Source organism: Anabrus simplex, chromosome 1 (genome assembly GCF_040414725.1).
Source record: "Anabrus simplex isolate iqAnaSimp1 chromosome 1, ASM4041472v1, whole genome shotgun sequence".
Taxonomy (NCBI): domain Eukaryota; kingdom Metazoa; phylum Arthropoda; class Insecta; order Orthoptera; family Tettigoniidae; genus Anabrus; species Anabrus simplex.
Window position 1 is genome coordinate 993485973 of NC_090265.1, and position 15335 is coordinate 993501307.

Here is a 15335-nt window from a genome sequence, read left to right on the forward strand (position 1 = left end):
CTGAAAAGCTTTTAAGTTGCATTTAACCGAGTCAATATTGAAAAGTATTTCTTCCTTCTTAAGAAACAGATCATGTCAGCAATTTCTCATTTTGATTAATAGGCCTCCGTTATGTGCTGTAAGGCCAGGAAATAAAGACAAGAAAACAAATAATACTACTGAAGTATCACAACAAAATATGCACCATTTGAGCACTCCTGTACACCTGACTGCAAGAGCAGTAATGTCTGTAGTATGCAGTGGAACACTGTGTCTTGGCTAGTGTGTTTCATTCTTGCTTGATAACTACAAATGCACACGAACAATGTATTGCTTTAATTATCTAAGTACAATAGTTTTGTATTTGTTTTGGTGAAAACATGCTTGGAGTGCAAGATATGCCCCTCCTACATAAGACTATAACACAACATGCTAGTAGGTTTGCAACTAATGTTTAGGTAGGAACATATTTCCGTCTTTTGTTTCATACTACCCTCCATAAATTATTGGAACATGGTGATAATTGATAGCAGTGGTAGCGGACCATTACTCCTGAGGTATTGGGTTTGCGACCAATGTTTATAGGACCTTTTTTCCTTCGTTTGTTGCATGCTGCTTCCTCTGAAGATATTGGAACCTTTTACAAGGACACCATGTATAAATTACATGAATTAAGTACTGGAATCAGAGATGATACTTTTTGCAGATGATGTTATACTGTATAGGGTAATAAGTTACAGGATTGTGAGTAACTGCAAAACGACCTCAACAATGTTATGATGGTAAACAGGATGAAAAGTGAGGTTGTAAGTTTTACCAATTAAAAGTCTTCTCAATTTTAGTAAATGTGTTGTTGGGGTGAAAGTACCTAGGCATGAATATAAGGAAAGATATTCAATGAAGTAATTACTTAAACAGGATTGTAAATAAATTGTAATAAATAAAATGGTACCTTCATTGAGCTGTGCCTGAAAAGAGCTGCACCACCTAGGGCTGCAGTACATCAATTTCCTTTCTTCCGCATTTCTGCACTTACTGAACCCTTGAACTTACCATTCCGTCGTTGGTCAGCCACAGCTGCAGCAATAGAGCAATATCGAACTCTCAAATCTTGGGGTCGTAGCAGGTATATTTCGATCACAATCTTGACCAAACGATGGGGTTCAGAAGAGAGCCTAACTACTTGAAATGAGGAGCAAATGTGTGCTTACTAGATTTTATTAAATTATCAAAATGCAAAAATCATGTTTATAAAATCATTGACCCAAAAAAATTAATTATTTAATATTTAAACGCAGTCACATTGCATTGCGTGAATGTTATCTTTTTATATTTATCGAAGAACTTTCTTCAGAGGAAAGTAGAAAATATCACAAATTAGTGGACAGCGAAAACTAGAAAAACAAAAATAAAACCTGAAAATCGGGCACCTTTTGATCCAAACGATAACCGAGAATTAATCCACACGATCCGTGGAAAATCTGATCTTCCAAGTAGAATTCCAGATTTACATTTAATTAAGGTTGATATGTTACAATTAAGATAAAAATTTCATAATGTTCCGTATTGAAATGTATCACAATTAAATTGAAATAATAAATAAGGTAGTTCAACCTATTCAGTACAAATGAATACGAAATGTAGTGTTACCTTCTTGTTTAATTATAAGTGGAATCGGTACCGGTTTCGACCCCAATCCAAGTCATCAGCCGAATAAACGCAGAAAACAATGCATAGGTAAGAAAGAAAATAAAAGATCAAGTCCCCACAAAAAACAGTTGAAAAGGCAATATAAAACAACGGGGATAGGCACTGCAAAATTCAGAAGTAGAAGATGTCACTTAAGAGAAGCAAGGAGTAATCTTCTGAGCAGCAGCATAGCACACGTAAAGTTCAACATCGTCTCATAATGTTTACGAGAAGCGGAGAACAGTTAGATGAGTCAGCTTGCATACACTATTAGGCGCGAAGTCATAACACAATCCAACAAATAAGAAGATCCAAAATCGTGCAGAAGCCGAAGACGAGTAGCTTAATTGAAGTAAATTGGCAGCTTCCGAAGATCAGCGCGACATATTAAACGTCAACCCCTGTGCTCTCAAACGCTGACGGAACTTGATGAATAGATTAATGATCCAGTACTTGCTTCGGTCGCGGAAATGTACATATACATGTAATACAATTCAATATAATTGAAATATGTAACTAGATCTTGTAGATTTTTTAGAACAGTTGATGCAAAAAACAATTGTGAAGAGAAAAATGTTAAAAAGCGCAATACCGGAAACAAATTAAAAACATATCAACGCCATTAAATACAACAGATTCTCCGCTATAGGACAACACATACAAGACTCCAAGCATAATTTCACCAGTATTGAAAAAGACATAAAAATACTTAACATCATTAACAAAGGCCCCCTCCTAAACACTACTGAAAATTGTTTTATTCACCTTGACCAATACTTCAACCCTAATTTCAATTTAAACGACATTTCTGAAAAACCTAATATCCTGTTTGACTTCCTAATTCTTCTTCTCAAAAATTCTAAATTTCTAAACCCAAATTCAATTTCCCATGCCTTACAAAGTTCTTATCCACATTTTCTACCTCCAATAACCCACCCTGAACTACCCCTCCTTTAGTTCCCTATCTTATCCTTTCCCATCTTCAAATCCTTTTAATCTTATCTACTAATCCTCTTCGTTTATTAACTTTTCTTTTCACCTCTCCTTAATAAAAAACTACTTCCCGAATTGAACTGTATACTAATATACTATAGTGCCACCTGCATATTGGGTCTTCATATTCAAATTTAAACTCATGCCTTGCGCTGACTTTGACTACTTCAATTACGACCTGAATTTTTACCTTCAAGAAATAGCGCACTGTGTATATACGTTTTTCATTTGTTTCCGGTATTGCGCTTTTTAACATTTTTCTCTTCACAATTGTTTTTTGCGTCAACTGTTCTAAAGAATCTACAAGATCTAGTTACATATTTCAATTATATTGAATTGTATTACATGTATATGTACATTTCCGCGACCGAAGCAAGTACTGGATCATTAATCTATTCATCAAGTTCCGTCAGCGTTTGAGAGCACAGGGCTTGACATTTAATATGTCGCGCTGATCTTCGGAAGCTGCCAATTTATTTCAATTGAGCTACTCGTCTTCGGCTTCTGCACGATTTTGGATCTTCTTATTTGTTGGATTGTGTTATGACTTCGCGCCTAATAGTGTATGCAAGCTGACTCATCTAACTGTTCTCCGCTTCTCGTAAACATTATGAGACGATGTTGAACTTTACGTGTGCTATGCTGCTGCTCAGAAGATTACTCCTTGCTTCTCTTAAGTGACTTACCTTCTACTTCTGAATTTTACAGTGCCTATCCCCATTGTTTTATATTGCCTTTTCAACTGTTTTTTGTGGGGAATTGATCTTTTATTTTCATTCTTTCTTTCCTATGCATTGTTTTCTGCGTTTTATTCGGCTGATGACTCGGATTGGGGTCGAAACCGGTACCGATTTCACTTATAATTAAATAGGAATGTAACACTACATTTCATATTTATTTGTATTGAATAGGTTGAACTACCTTATTTATTATTTATTATTATTTATTATTATTATTTCAATTTAATTCTAAGTCTAGTACCCTGTCGGATATGGGAACCACCGCTGAATGGACCCTTAATCGAACCAAATTGACTATCAGTTGCTTTGGATAGGTTGCAAAATACTACTGGAAAGCATGGTGTTCACTACAAGTTAACAGCAGCAGTCATAATAAAAAATAAAATTCCCCCATGTATTGTCATCTCGTGACATCCTTAAGTTATGAAATAATCCCGATGCTGAAACATGCATCACCCAAACAGCCGTTCAGAAGGAACCAACAACAACTTGATCCAAGAGGATCGTACGTTACGTCGTTCTGAAGGAACAAAACTGCGAAATGCAGGAAATGCTTATTCGTCATGCATTTAGAAGAAATGCTAAACATTGAAGTTAAAGAAAAAGTTGTAAATAACTTGAAAAATATTCTTATAAAACCAACTTTCAGGTTATGTTAAGTTTAATAAACTTACAAGTCCACATGATAAAACAAAAATACAAAAATACCAAAGGGAAATCTAAGAAACTCTCCATTCGACAAATTATGACTACCATTAAAAATTCTTTTACTTATGTTTGTCCCAATAAACTAACTACAAGTTATTGATAGACCAAAGTCATACCTATTATAAAATGAAAGAACGAAAATTGAAAATAAAATATATTCACAGCTGACGAATCAAAACCGCATTCGTAACGCAAGTCTCACATAAATAAGCTAAGTGTCCACACACACACTATCAAAGCAATCGGACGTCGGAACGACAAAATAATTAAGTCAAGAAATAAATTAAAATACTCAGTTTCAATGAACTTGAACGCACATGGCAAACAGCAATAATAATCAATCTCCGTTAGCTCAGTATCCAATGCTTGACAACCCTCACTTATATGCCTCTAGTGGTTCCATGCTCTTGTGTAAAAACCTTCCAGCCGGTAAGGATTGTGCCAAAACATGGCCTCAATATTACTTTAACACTCTTCGCATTACATACACTACTGCAGACACTACCATCGTTCAAGTCACTTCGCAAAACACCTAAGACTTGACTATGTACAGGCGACACTCTAACCCTGTTGCCGAACCTACGTAGTGTCTACACACCCTAACAACATCTGTATACACACGCAGCACCCTAAACCTATCGTTGAGCATAAATGGGGATGTCTACTCATCAGTATACTCCTATGATACGTGCAACGTCCAAAATCTATTGTCGAGCGGAAACTGGGATGTCTACTCATCCTCTAAAATGTCTGCCGAAATCGTAACTTCAAACATAATTACTGATATTTAGCTTGAAACCTGGTCGAAACTCGAAGACAATGAAACTAAGCTTGCCACAGAATAAACGCAAGTCTGGAAATGCAACAAAGTCACTTCGCATCATTAAAACATTAAATGAATAACGCGCGGCTACTCAATCCACGACTCGAACATGATCTCAACACACGCAGTGAAATTTTGAAAAATAATAATAAATTCAGCGCTCGTCTAACTTTACGTGAATATCGCCAAAACAATAATCATCACCATCGCAAATTCCACACTAATTCTAGTGTGAGGCCCAAAAATTGCCTACCATCTCACTGTTCCAAACATCTCTATCCACGAACTATCCAGTGAAGCGAAAATTATTGAATCTACACAGCCAAACTATCACTTTAATAACATCCAATATCTCATCCCACAATGTTTCCGATTTAATGATAATCTTGTCTCGTAATTTTTAAAAAAATATACTGAATGTAAATGTGTTACAACAATTAAATAACACCAACCGTGTTTTCAGAAGGCCCTTCTGTTTTTGAGGTCGCTTACTGTAACATGCACTATGCTGACTTTACATAAATCGTCATTTGGACTTAACTGCCAAGAGCTACAATCTTCTACAGAAATTATTTATCATGGGGAAATTCTTGACTTGAAATCATAGTTGGTGTTATAACGCACTCCTTTCGACTCTGACCATCATCAAATCGGTCAGCTGTTCCGGATTGCTAACGAAACCTCATATACAGCCTGCCTCAGAAATATCACATTTAATATACAGCCTGTCTCAAAAATTCTTCGCCATCGACAAATGTAGCCTTTCTCAAAAATTCTTCTTCATCGCCTATCATCGCGGCGGCATTACTCGTGAAATACAGGCTTCCTATGCCTTAAACGTCTACACAACTATTCTCTCAACATATCATTCCGACACAATCCATTTCTTCCTGTTTCAAAACCTGTCAAACCTTGATACTTTCATGAAGAACACTTTTATCAGAATCTTTTCATCCATTTCATTACATCTTAAGACAAAATAACATACTGTGATTTCCCATATCACAAAATACACGATGTCACAAAAATTAACTTCCACGAATAAATATAGCTTTAGCAGACTTCGCTGGATTTCGAAACGAACGCAAATCTTACTCGACATTTCTGTTAAATACCTGTTTTAACATACAAAAATTGTATCCTGCTGTTTATTATTATTATTATTATTATTATTATTATTATTATTATTATTATTATTTTTATTATTATTATTATTATTTCGACTAATGTTTTTTCTGAATTCGTAGGATATTCAAAATTATTGTATTCACCACGACTACATTATCGTTATCACCTTCCTAACTTTAATCAGTTTGAACAATATCTCAAAGAATTTTTAACCCATATGCACCCACCCACCCTTTGCTCTGACATTGCTAGGAATCCGCCAACTTTTTAATATGCAACCTGGGTGTTGCAAGCTTTCGGTTAAAACAGTATGGTGGGTGATCGACTGTGCGTATTATCACGGGACCTGTTTTATATTATTGAGAAATTCCATGCTAATCCTCATGACACAAAAACAGAACAATACAGAAATATAACACATAAAAAATCCCTTTGAAATCTTAAATTTTTCATTAACTTGTCTCACCTCGGAAGCTCTTTAGTGTGTGTTATGGCGTTAATTATACGACACAAGCCTAACATTTGCCTGATTTTGAAATAAGGAAATAATAGAAAACCAATACGACATGAGCCTAACATTTGCCCGATTTGGAAATAAGGAACTAATGGGAAATAAATCACAAGTAAGCGAATGATGAGATTCGAACCTATATCCCAAATACGAACTTACAGCCGTATGTCTCACTCGGTTTATTATTATTATTATTATTATTATTATTATTATTATTATTTGCGTATGGACCCTGTTAGATCACGCATTACATTTATGATTCGCCTTTCTAACAGACCATATTGCTTTCATTCTTTCGCTGTGCGCCTGTTTTCTTTCTTCTGACCACTTAGTCCCCGATCTTTTAGGGACTTCATTCTCTGGCTTTACTACCCATCTATGTATCTTGTGACGGAAAATGTTTCTGTCCACTATTTCTGATGGTTCTATCTGGGCCGTTTCCAGATCATTTTTGACATCTTGTATCCATGGTACGTTCTTCAGTTTTTCGGTGTATGTCAAAATCTTCTGGGTTAGCCTTGAAGACGATAGTCTGTGAACGTGTCCATAGAATTTCAGTCTTCGTTTCCTGACATCTGCGGCAAGGTTAGACAGTCTTTCCGTAGCTTTGCGTGATTTGAGCCTATACCCTTCTTCCTTTTTATCTGGGCCCAGAATTTTCCTCAAGATCTTCCTTTCCTCCTTCAAGATGTTTTCCAGATTACCTTTATTATTATTATTATTATTATTATTATTATTATTATTATTATTATAAAGATGCAGTCTGAGGATCATTGGTAAAGTGTTCATATCCAGGTAACAAGATCATATGTACAAATCCGGCAGTCTCAATCGGATCATGAGGGGCAGGAGAAAATTCATTCGGCATTCCATGTCGTACAATATTACTACGCGAAAAATCTCTGGTGATATATTTTGTGTTCATTCATGCACAGGATCACTAATAACTTTTTCCTCACTAACACTGCTGAAATCAGAGCCTAAAACATCAAATATGCTTTGAATTTCGCTATTAATGAGCATTTCGCGCGAGCAAGCAAGCAACTCAGCCATCTTGTCAACAACAGAATACAGATTTCTCGATCGATATTTTAATCAATTCTCTTTGCCAAAGAAGCATACCAGAGCACTCTGAGATTTTGAGACACCAACAACAGATTTCAATTAGAAATGTTTCCGGAAAAAGCCAACAGATGTCACAAATGTCTCCAATATGCGACGTTGCATCCTGGCGTACCAGTCCGCTTGTGGAGTCCTGGCCCAGCCGCTCAAGCGCGTACCAGTCCGCTTACGGGTGCATAGGGGTTAACACATTATTTAAACTTCGCATTTTACAGCTTCTCAGCGTGATTTTTACTGCCCTGAAGAGTTTCACACGACGACCAGAAATATAAACACTTTTGTCTGATCATTTTTAAATACTAATTCAACACACGCACTGAAAAATTTTATTGGGACAAACAAATTCTATCTACAACATTAATACAAAATATAGACAGACTTGTAACGTAGTCATCTTGGAGTTTCTGGCTACCTTTTAGCCAGCTGACCTCAGATTCTGCCACTCATGACTGTAGAATACATAATCTTCTTATAGATTACTTAAAAATACACAGATTTTACACTCGCTATTAATTACCAACAACACAAATTACTCACTTTCCTTCGCTCTTTAGCATGCAAACGTCATTCCCTCTCTGCTGGCGACTCTGAACTGTCTCCGGGGACTCTGTTCTCGTTCACCCTAATAGGCGAGGTGTTTCAAAAGATAACAAAATTAGACCTCTGACTAGTCTCTAAACCTCCTTTGACATTTTCAAACACACAATGTAATAAATGAAATCAGCTACGTATTTTAAGTAGATTTTGAGCGCAATGACTCACCGCTCCGGAGAGTGTAATCTTGTCAACTTGTGACATGCAGCTTGATACTACGGTTTTAACCAAGGACATTGTTATAATTTTATGTTAGTCAAACACCTACATTGATGTCAGACTCGTTGGCTGAATGTCAGCGTACTGGCCTTCGGTTCCTAGGGTCCCAGGTTTGATTCCTGGCCGGGTCAGGGATTTTAACCTTAATTGGTTACTTCCGATGGCTCGGGGGCTGGGCGTGTGTGGCTTATTCAACATTAGAAATCATCCTAGATAGGGCCCTCATCTTCGCAGACATGCAGGTCGTCTAATAGGCCGTCTACTAGAAAACGACCTGCACCAGGCCTCTTTGGAGGCCATACACCATTATTATTATTATCTACAATGATATCCTCTTTTTACGATTCTTAAGAACAATCAGGATCCTGATTATTCACTTCACCCCCTTTCCATCCCCGCCCAAGAGTCCTATGAGTGCCTTACACAACAGTATATTTTTTCCAGATATTAAGTCTTATTTGTACCAATTTTGGTTGGCAGCTATGCCCAAACGTACATATATAATCTCACTACTCTAGAATCCTGGAGCTGACGTTGCCATGGTTACGGCAGTTCATTTCTTAATCCGATTCCTAGAGCAGGGGTAATGTGGTGCCAATATCTCCGTAACGGTTGGTTTTAGAGCCTTAAAACATGGTTTTCGGGCCCATAGGGCTTACCGAGTTTTGTTCTTTGCGTCAAGAGGATTAAATTGAGCTTTGTCTCGTCCTTATACGACATTCGATATTTTGCCTATAATAGTATAAAACCGTTGTGGTTGTCCTATAAAACCCCCGTCTTTTCAAAGATTTTAAAATGATATGCATATCGAAACCTTCCCCGGGGTGAGTATACTCTAAATATGAAGTTTGGTTGAGATCTATCCAGCCGTTTCGACGTGATGGTGGAACAAACAAACAAACAGACACCAACAACTTCATTTATAAGATAATTATTCATTGTATATAATAATTCAAGACAATATTCAACTATTTCAAAATATATGTAATAATACAAAAAATTAGAAATATTTCCAAAATTATCAACATTTTTCAGTACTTTTCATATGCAATATTCCAGTTTCTCTCTTATTTTGATATACCTATTGCGAGAAAATGTGACGTGATACGTAGAAACGGACAGCGGATTCGTGTTCAGCGACCCAAAATTAGTGCAGATCACCTATCACACCTCTTGCCGCAAAAAGAAAGTTTGAAAATGCTGGGTTATGTAATGTTATTTGCTTTACGCCCCACTAACTACTTTTACGGTCTTCGGAGACGCCGAGGTGTCGGAATTTAGTCCCTCATGAGATCTTTTACGTGCTGGTAAATCTACCAACACGAGGCTGTCGTATTTGAGCACCTTCAAATACCACCGGACTGAGCCAGGATTGAACTTACCAAGTTGGGGTTAGAAGGCCAGCGTCTTAACCGTCTGAGCCACTCAGCCCGGCGACCAAGACTTTTATTGCATAATATGAAAATACAGTTTGTGCAAATGGTATTTTTAAGTCTAGTAAATTAAAATGAAATTGTTCTCTTTAAAATTAATACAGTACAATAGAACTATATTTTACTTTATTTCCATGATTAATTTTAATATGATATAGATGTTGATTCCCATAGGGAATCTGAAATATTTGTCCTGAATGAGTACATTTATAATACCAATATAAATGGTCTGTTATTGGACATTATAAATTTTCCAGCTAACTCATTCTTGGTTGCCAGCGTTTCGCCCTCGTGTGCTAGGGTGGGCTCATCAGTTGGTACCTAGCACACCTACCAATACGCTGGCTAGTGCATACCGTGGAGGCCACTGCGTAGGCTAACTGGAGCCACCGGCAATGCCGGTATTATAAATTTACTCATTCAGGACAAATATTTCAGATTCCCTATGGGAATCAACATCTATATCATCTGATGGCCAAGCAGGCATCAATTTTTGATAATGAGACAAAGTCTCTTAGTGCATTGGCACTGCCGGTGGCTCCAGTTAGCCTACGCAGTGGCCTCCACGGTATGCACTAGCCAGCGTATTGGTAGGTGTGCTAGGTACCAACTGATGAGCCCACCCTAGCACACGAGGGCGAAACGCTGGCAACCAAGAATGAGTTAGCTGGAAAATTTATAATGTCCAATAACGGACCATTTATATTGGTATTATAATTTTAATATGTACATAATAGCAGAAAATATCCATAACTAAAAAGTCAATGACTTTGAAATAGGACACAGAAGCTAAAGGCACAAAAAAAGGCGGACTGGACCTACCATTCCTAAACCTACACGAACATGCTTATCTCTACCGAGACTTCAATATACCCACACATATAAAAAAGGCATTCTGCCGAACTTTGGGGCTCTACTGATAACATTCAACATTTCAATAAGTAAGATTCTGCCTCTTTGAATGTAGAATCTCTTTATAAACAGAATATGACTGCCCAACATCAACTAATACTAACGGTGAAAATTAAGTTGTTATCCTGAACCCTAAATCAGCTCAGTTTATTAGTTTTTTAATGTTTGAATTCTTTGATAAACTTTTGTTTCAGGTTTTGCTTTTGTTACTCTGTATTCACCTATTAACTTAATGCTTTGCTGATTTGCACCCTTATACATTTTGCACATACTCATTGTTGAACGATCACTAACACACCCTGAAGCACACTTGTGTTTGTTGTGAAAAATTTGCTTCAATATTGATGCTCACGGAAGAAACATCTCAACAATAATAAAAATCTAAGTAGTAGGTAACAATGAAAACACAACTCAACTGGTCGAGAAGGTTTTTGGGTAGATACAAAGTATGTATGTTACAAATGTTATTTTAATATCCACCTATTCAATACAAAGAGATCTAGTAAATTAAGAATTAAATCTTATCATGAAAGGTTACACGGGACATGTTTCACCCATTTTTAGAGCATCATCAGCCTCAAACTCAAACCTGTAAGGTGAATAATCAGGATCCTGATTGTTCTTAAGAATCGTAAAAAGAGGATATCAATGTAGGTAATAATAATAATGGTGTATGGCCTCCAAAGAGGCCTGCTGCAGGTCGTTTTCTAGTAGACGGCCTATTAGACGACCTGCATGTCTGCGAAGATGAGGGCCCTATCTAGGATGATTTCTAATGTTGAATAAGCCACACACGCCCAGCCCCCGAGCCATCGGAAGTAACCAATTAAGGTTAAAATCCCTGACCCGGCCAGGAATCAAACCTGGGACCCTAGGAACCGAAGGCCAGTACGCTGACATTCAGCCAACGAGTCGGACATCAATGTAGGTGTTTGTCTAACATAAAATTATAAGAATGTCCTTGGTTAAAACCGTAGTATCAAGCTGCATGTCACAAGTTGACAAGATTACACTCTCCGGAGCAGTGAGTCATTGTGCTCAAAACCTGTTGAGGGTGGAGCGATAAACAGCTCAGTCTTTATAATGAAGTAGAAATGCGTTTCCTTGAGTACATTTTGGTATCAAGTCATGAAATTGCAATTCGCCATCTGAAATGTTTCTTAAACATGTCTAATTATTTTAAATAGACTTATGGTGCAGTTGGTTTGGTGTTTGTCACATCTCTGAATATTTGTGCTTATCGTGTGGGTGGCAATGAAATAATCCATTGAGAAACTAGATTCCAGCGCATTAATGATACCTAAATTCTTTCATCGAAAATATTATTTTTATTAACTGAAATAGGAGTGGTGCCTCGTAATCTCAATTCTGGGAGATTCATGAAGAAACAAATTTGCTAGCAAAAACTTGGTGGCATTAAATATTAAAATGGGACATTCTTCTACCGTAAATCTACAACATTACCTTCGTACATCATCTCATACGACATGCATAGTATTGAATAGGTTGAACGTTTCCTCAATTCTAATTGTGAATCTCAGTTCAATACGGGAAAATGAAGTTCTTAACTTATAATTCAAAATATAAGGCTGGCATTAAAATGCAAAACTTACACGCGATATGAAATATAGTGTTAAATTTCATGAAGAAGTTTTAATATATGCAATTATACTTATGACAAAAGTAGTGTTCACCAACCTGCTTCATTTAGGAATTATTATTATTACTATTCATTTTTGCATGCCAGTTTTTCTGTACATCCTCCTAAATTCGAAAAACATGTTCACAACTCTGATGGCCTATGAATCACCACTCACTTTTGAAATATATTCTTTTCACTGTGGCCCTTTTTATTTCACTGCGCTTCATTGTCATCTGTTTGTGCCTCTTTTGTAACTAGGACATTGTCTGTTGTTGCATAAGTTTCACAATGGCAATTCAGAATAGCACCGTCTGCTAATTATCACTGACATCACCTTCAGCTTTGGTGGCATCATTTCTTCAGTTGAATTGCTGAATGGGGGTAAATCCTAATCCATACTGAGGTTTAAAATATTATAAAAGGTAAATGCACATGTTTGTTTCAAAAAGCAAAGCTGAAAAACACTTCCTTATAATGAATATGTTCATACCACAGAAAACCTTCGGTACTACAAATGAGGTATCGCTGAAACAGATGTTGTTATAACATAGTTCTACTGTATTTAGTTTTGTTCAACTTGTAGAAATTGATTAGAGGCACATATCTGTGTATCGTATGCAAGTGTTCAAATTGACTAAGAAACCTATTGTAATTATAACATACATTTTTGTTCAAATACTGGTACTATTTGTGATACAAATGCTTCTGTGTTCACATATGTTACTTTCGTTTATTTAATGTTTATTTTCCCAGAGTATATTATTTGATGTTTTGAATTAGTACTACTAATTCAGCCTGAGTTATATTTTACATGCTACCAATATTGTTACAGATGAAGGAGTATAAAGAGACGCAAGAAATTGCAAAAAAGAAACATTTAAAAGTGTGGCAATATGGAGATATTACTGAAGATGAAGCAAAGGAGTTTGGATTAGGCCGTTAAAAGTATCGGTGGACTACACGAGGGTAATGCTTGGCAAAACCACAACAGCAGATTGGTGCAGAAGAGCAGCACTTCCCTCAGAGAGCAACAAGAGATCAACTGAATAGCTGTGATCATTCTACACTTAGCTTCAAAGACAGAAATCAGCTTTGTGTTCTATATGATCACAGTGATGATAAACCTTGTTGTGAATTCTGGATATACATCGAGCTCATCAGAAATGGCTTGTCCTTGAATGGGATTGTATCAAGTGTTTAAAATAAAAGCATGAAAGGAAATTAAGGTTTTATTTACATACGACTACCAATATCTTCCTGTAAGGAGGAGTAAAATCAAAAATACTTCTGTATTAGGCTGATTATGAAGCTTTAAAAGATGTTTAAAATTGTGTAAATGAGTTTCAGGCCATTTATTCAATGCCAATTGTGTTAAAAATATTTATTAAAAAGAAGCTTGTAATATAGCAGCTGGTAATGTATTTGTACCTGAAATTAATCTGTATCATGTGGTTTAAAAGACTAGTGCTTGTGTTTACTGTACTATAGTATTTCCATCTTTCCAGTGAAATAATGTTGAGAATGTCAGCAATGAAATAAGTAAAATCGTATAGCGCCTCTCTTTGAAAAACATATACAACTACCAAACTGTAACTCAAAAAGAAATACATATTTTTAGAAAGAGATTTATTATTTAATGGACTATTTGTCCCCATATATGTGTATATATGCTTCTGTAAACATTAATGAAATAAAACTTACATGCTGTTGTAAACACAGAACTTTTGAAGTTATTGTCAATAAAGGGATAAGGAACTAAAAATATTTTATGAATTTGTGCATCAGATGGTGCCATTATGACAATTTTTTAACTATATATTTTGCATGTTGTAAATTTCTTTATTACATCTCGTTAAGTGTTATAATTATGTATAGGTTTAAAGTCGATGAATACACTAGTCTTTCCATACTGACAATTAAGCCTTCATTTCCTTTCATTTGTTCTTTGTTGCATATATACATTGCATGTATGAGTATGTTTGTGTGCGTGTGTGTGGGTATATGTTTATATAATGAAATGTGGATTTATTTATAGCTGAATGTAATGATTCATTCGTTCGTTCTTTGAGAACGGTATGAACTGTCACAATCTGATTTTTATAAACTGTGCTTTTTCAGCACTGCTCCAATCTTGTGACATGCCATTTCAAAGTATTTGTTCACTTTCCAGTGTGAAATAAGATCAGAAAATGTATGAGTGAGTTTTGTGGCCAGATAAAATCTTCCAGGTGTGCAGTCTAATGATGTTACAAGAAATCACTGATTTTCGTATCCCAACAACTTGCTTAGACTAAGGTACATGTTACAGTAAATAGCGTGTCTTTGAGCATATTGTAAATTAATGGTCGGCAGGGAAAGAGTCTTTAAGACCATGACTGATAATTATTGTGCAGTTTTCTTTTATAATAATGAATAATTTATGAATTATTTTTATCCTTGCATAAAAGGTATGTTTTCCTTTTTTGTTATTTTTTTTAAACGAGGTTTACATGTTTCCCATATTCAGTTGCATATAAAACTCTTTGAGGGCTTTATGAAATAAATATTTCTGGTGGATGTGGGGGGTGTGTTTACAGATTATCAATAAAAACTGTTGAAGGAAATTGTGGTGTTTTTTTTATATACATATATTTTCTTGTTAGGTCATGCAAGTGATGTGTTTGAAATTTTTTCAGTATTAAAGGTGAGGCTTTAAATAAATTATAATATGTCACTTACATTACATATCAAGCATCTTAGGTACCATAGATACTCCATGCCACTGACGTAGCCAAGAGCCCCCCCTCCAAAATGTTTTCTGAAACTAGTGCCAGAATCGGCCGTTGTTTTACGTCCGGTACAA

General features: G+C 36.0%; 1 protein-coding gene across 1 annotated transcript in view; it reads left to right on the forward strand.

Annotated features, from left to right (window-relative positions):
• Positions 1-15096, forward strand: part of Tudor-SN (Staphylococcal nuclease domain-containing protein 1) — a 242826-nt gene extending 227730 nt beyond the window's left edge. The window contains exon 15 of the mRNA XM_067136883.2: positions 13326-15096. Within this exon, the coding sequence (XP_066992984.1) occupies positions 13326-13436 (111 nt within the window). The 3' untranslated portion in view covers positions 13437-15096. The remainder of the gene's footprint in view (positions 1-13325) is intronic.
• The last annotated feature ends 239 nt before the right edge of the window (positions 15097-15335 follow it).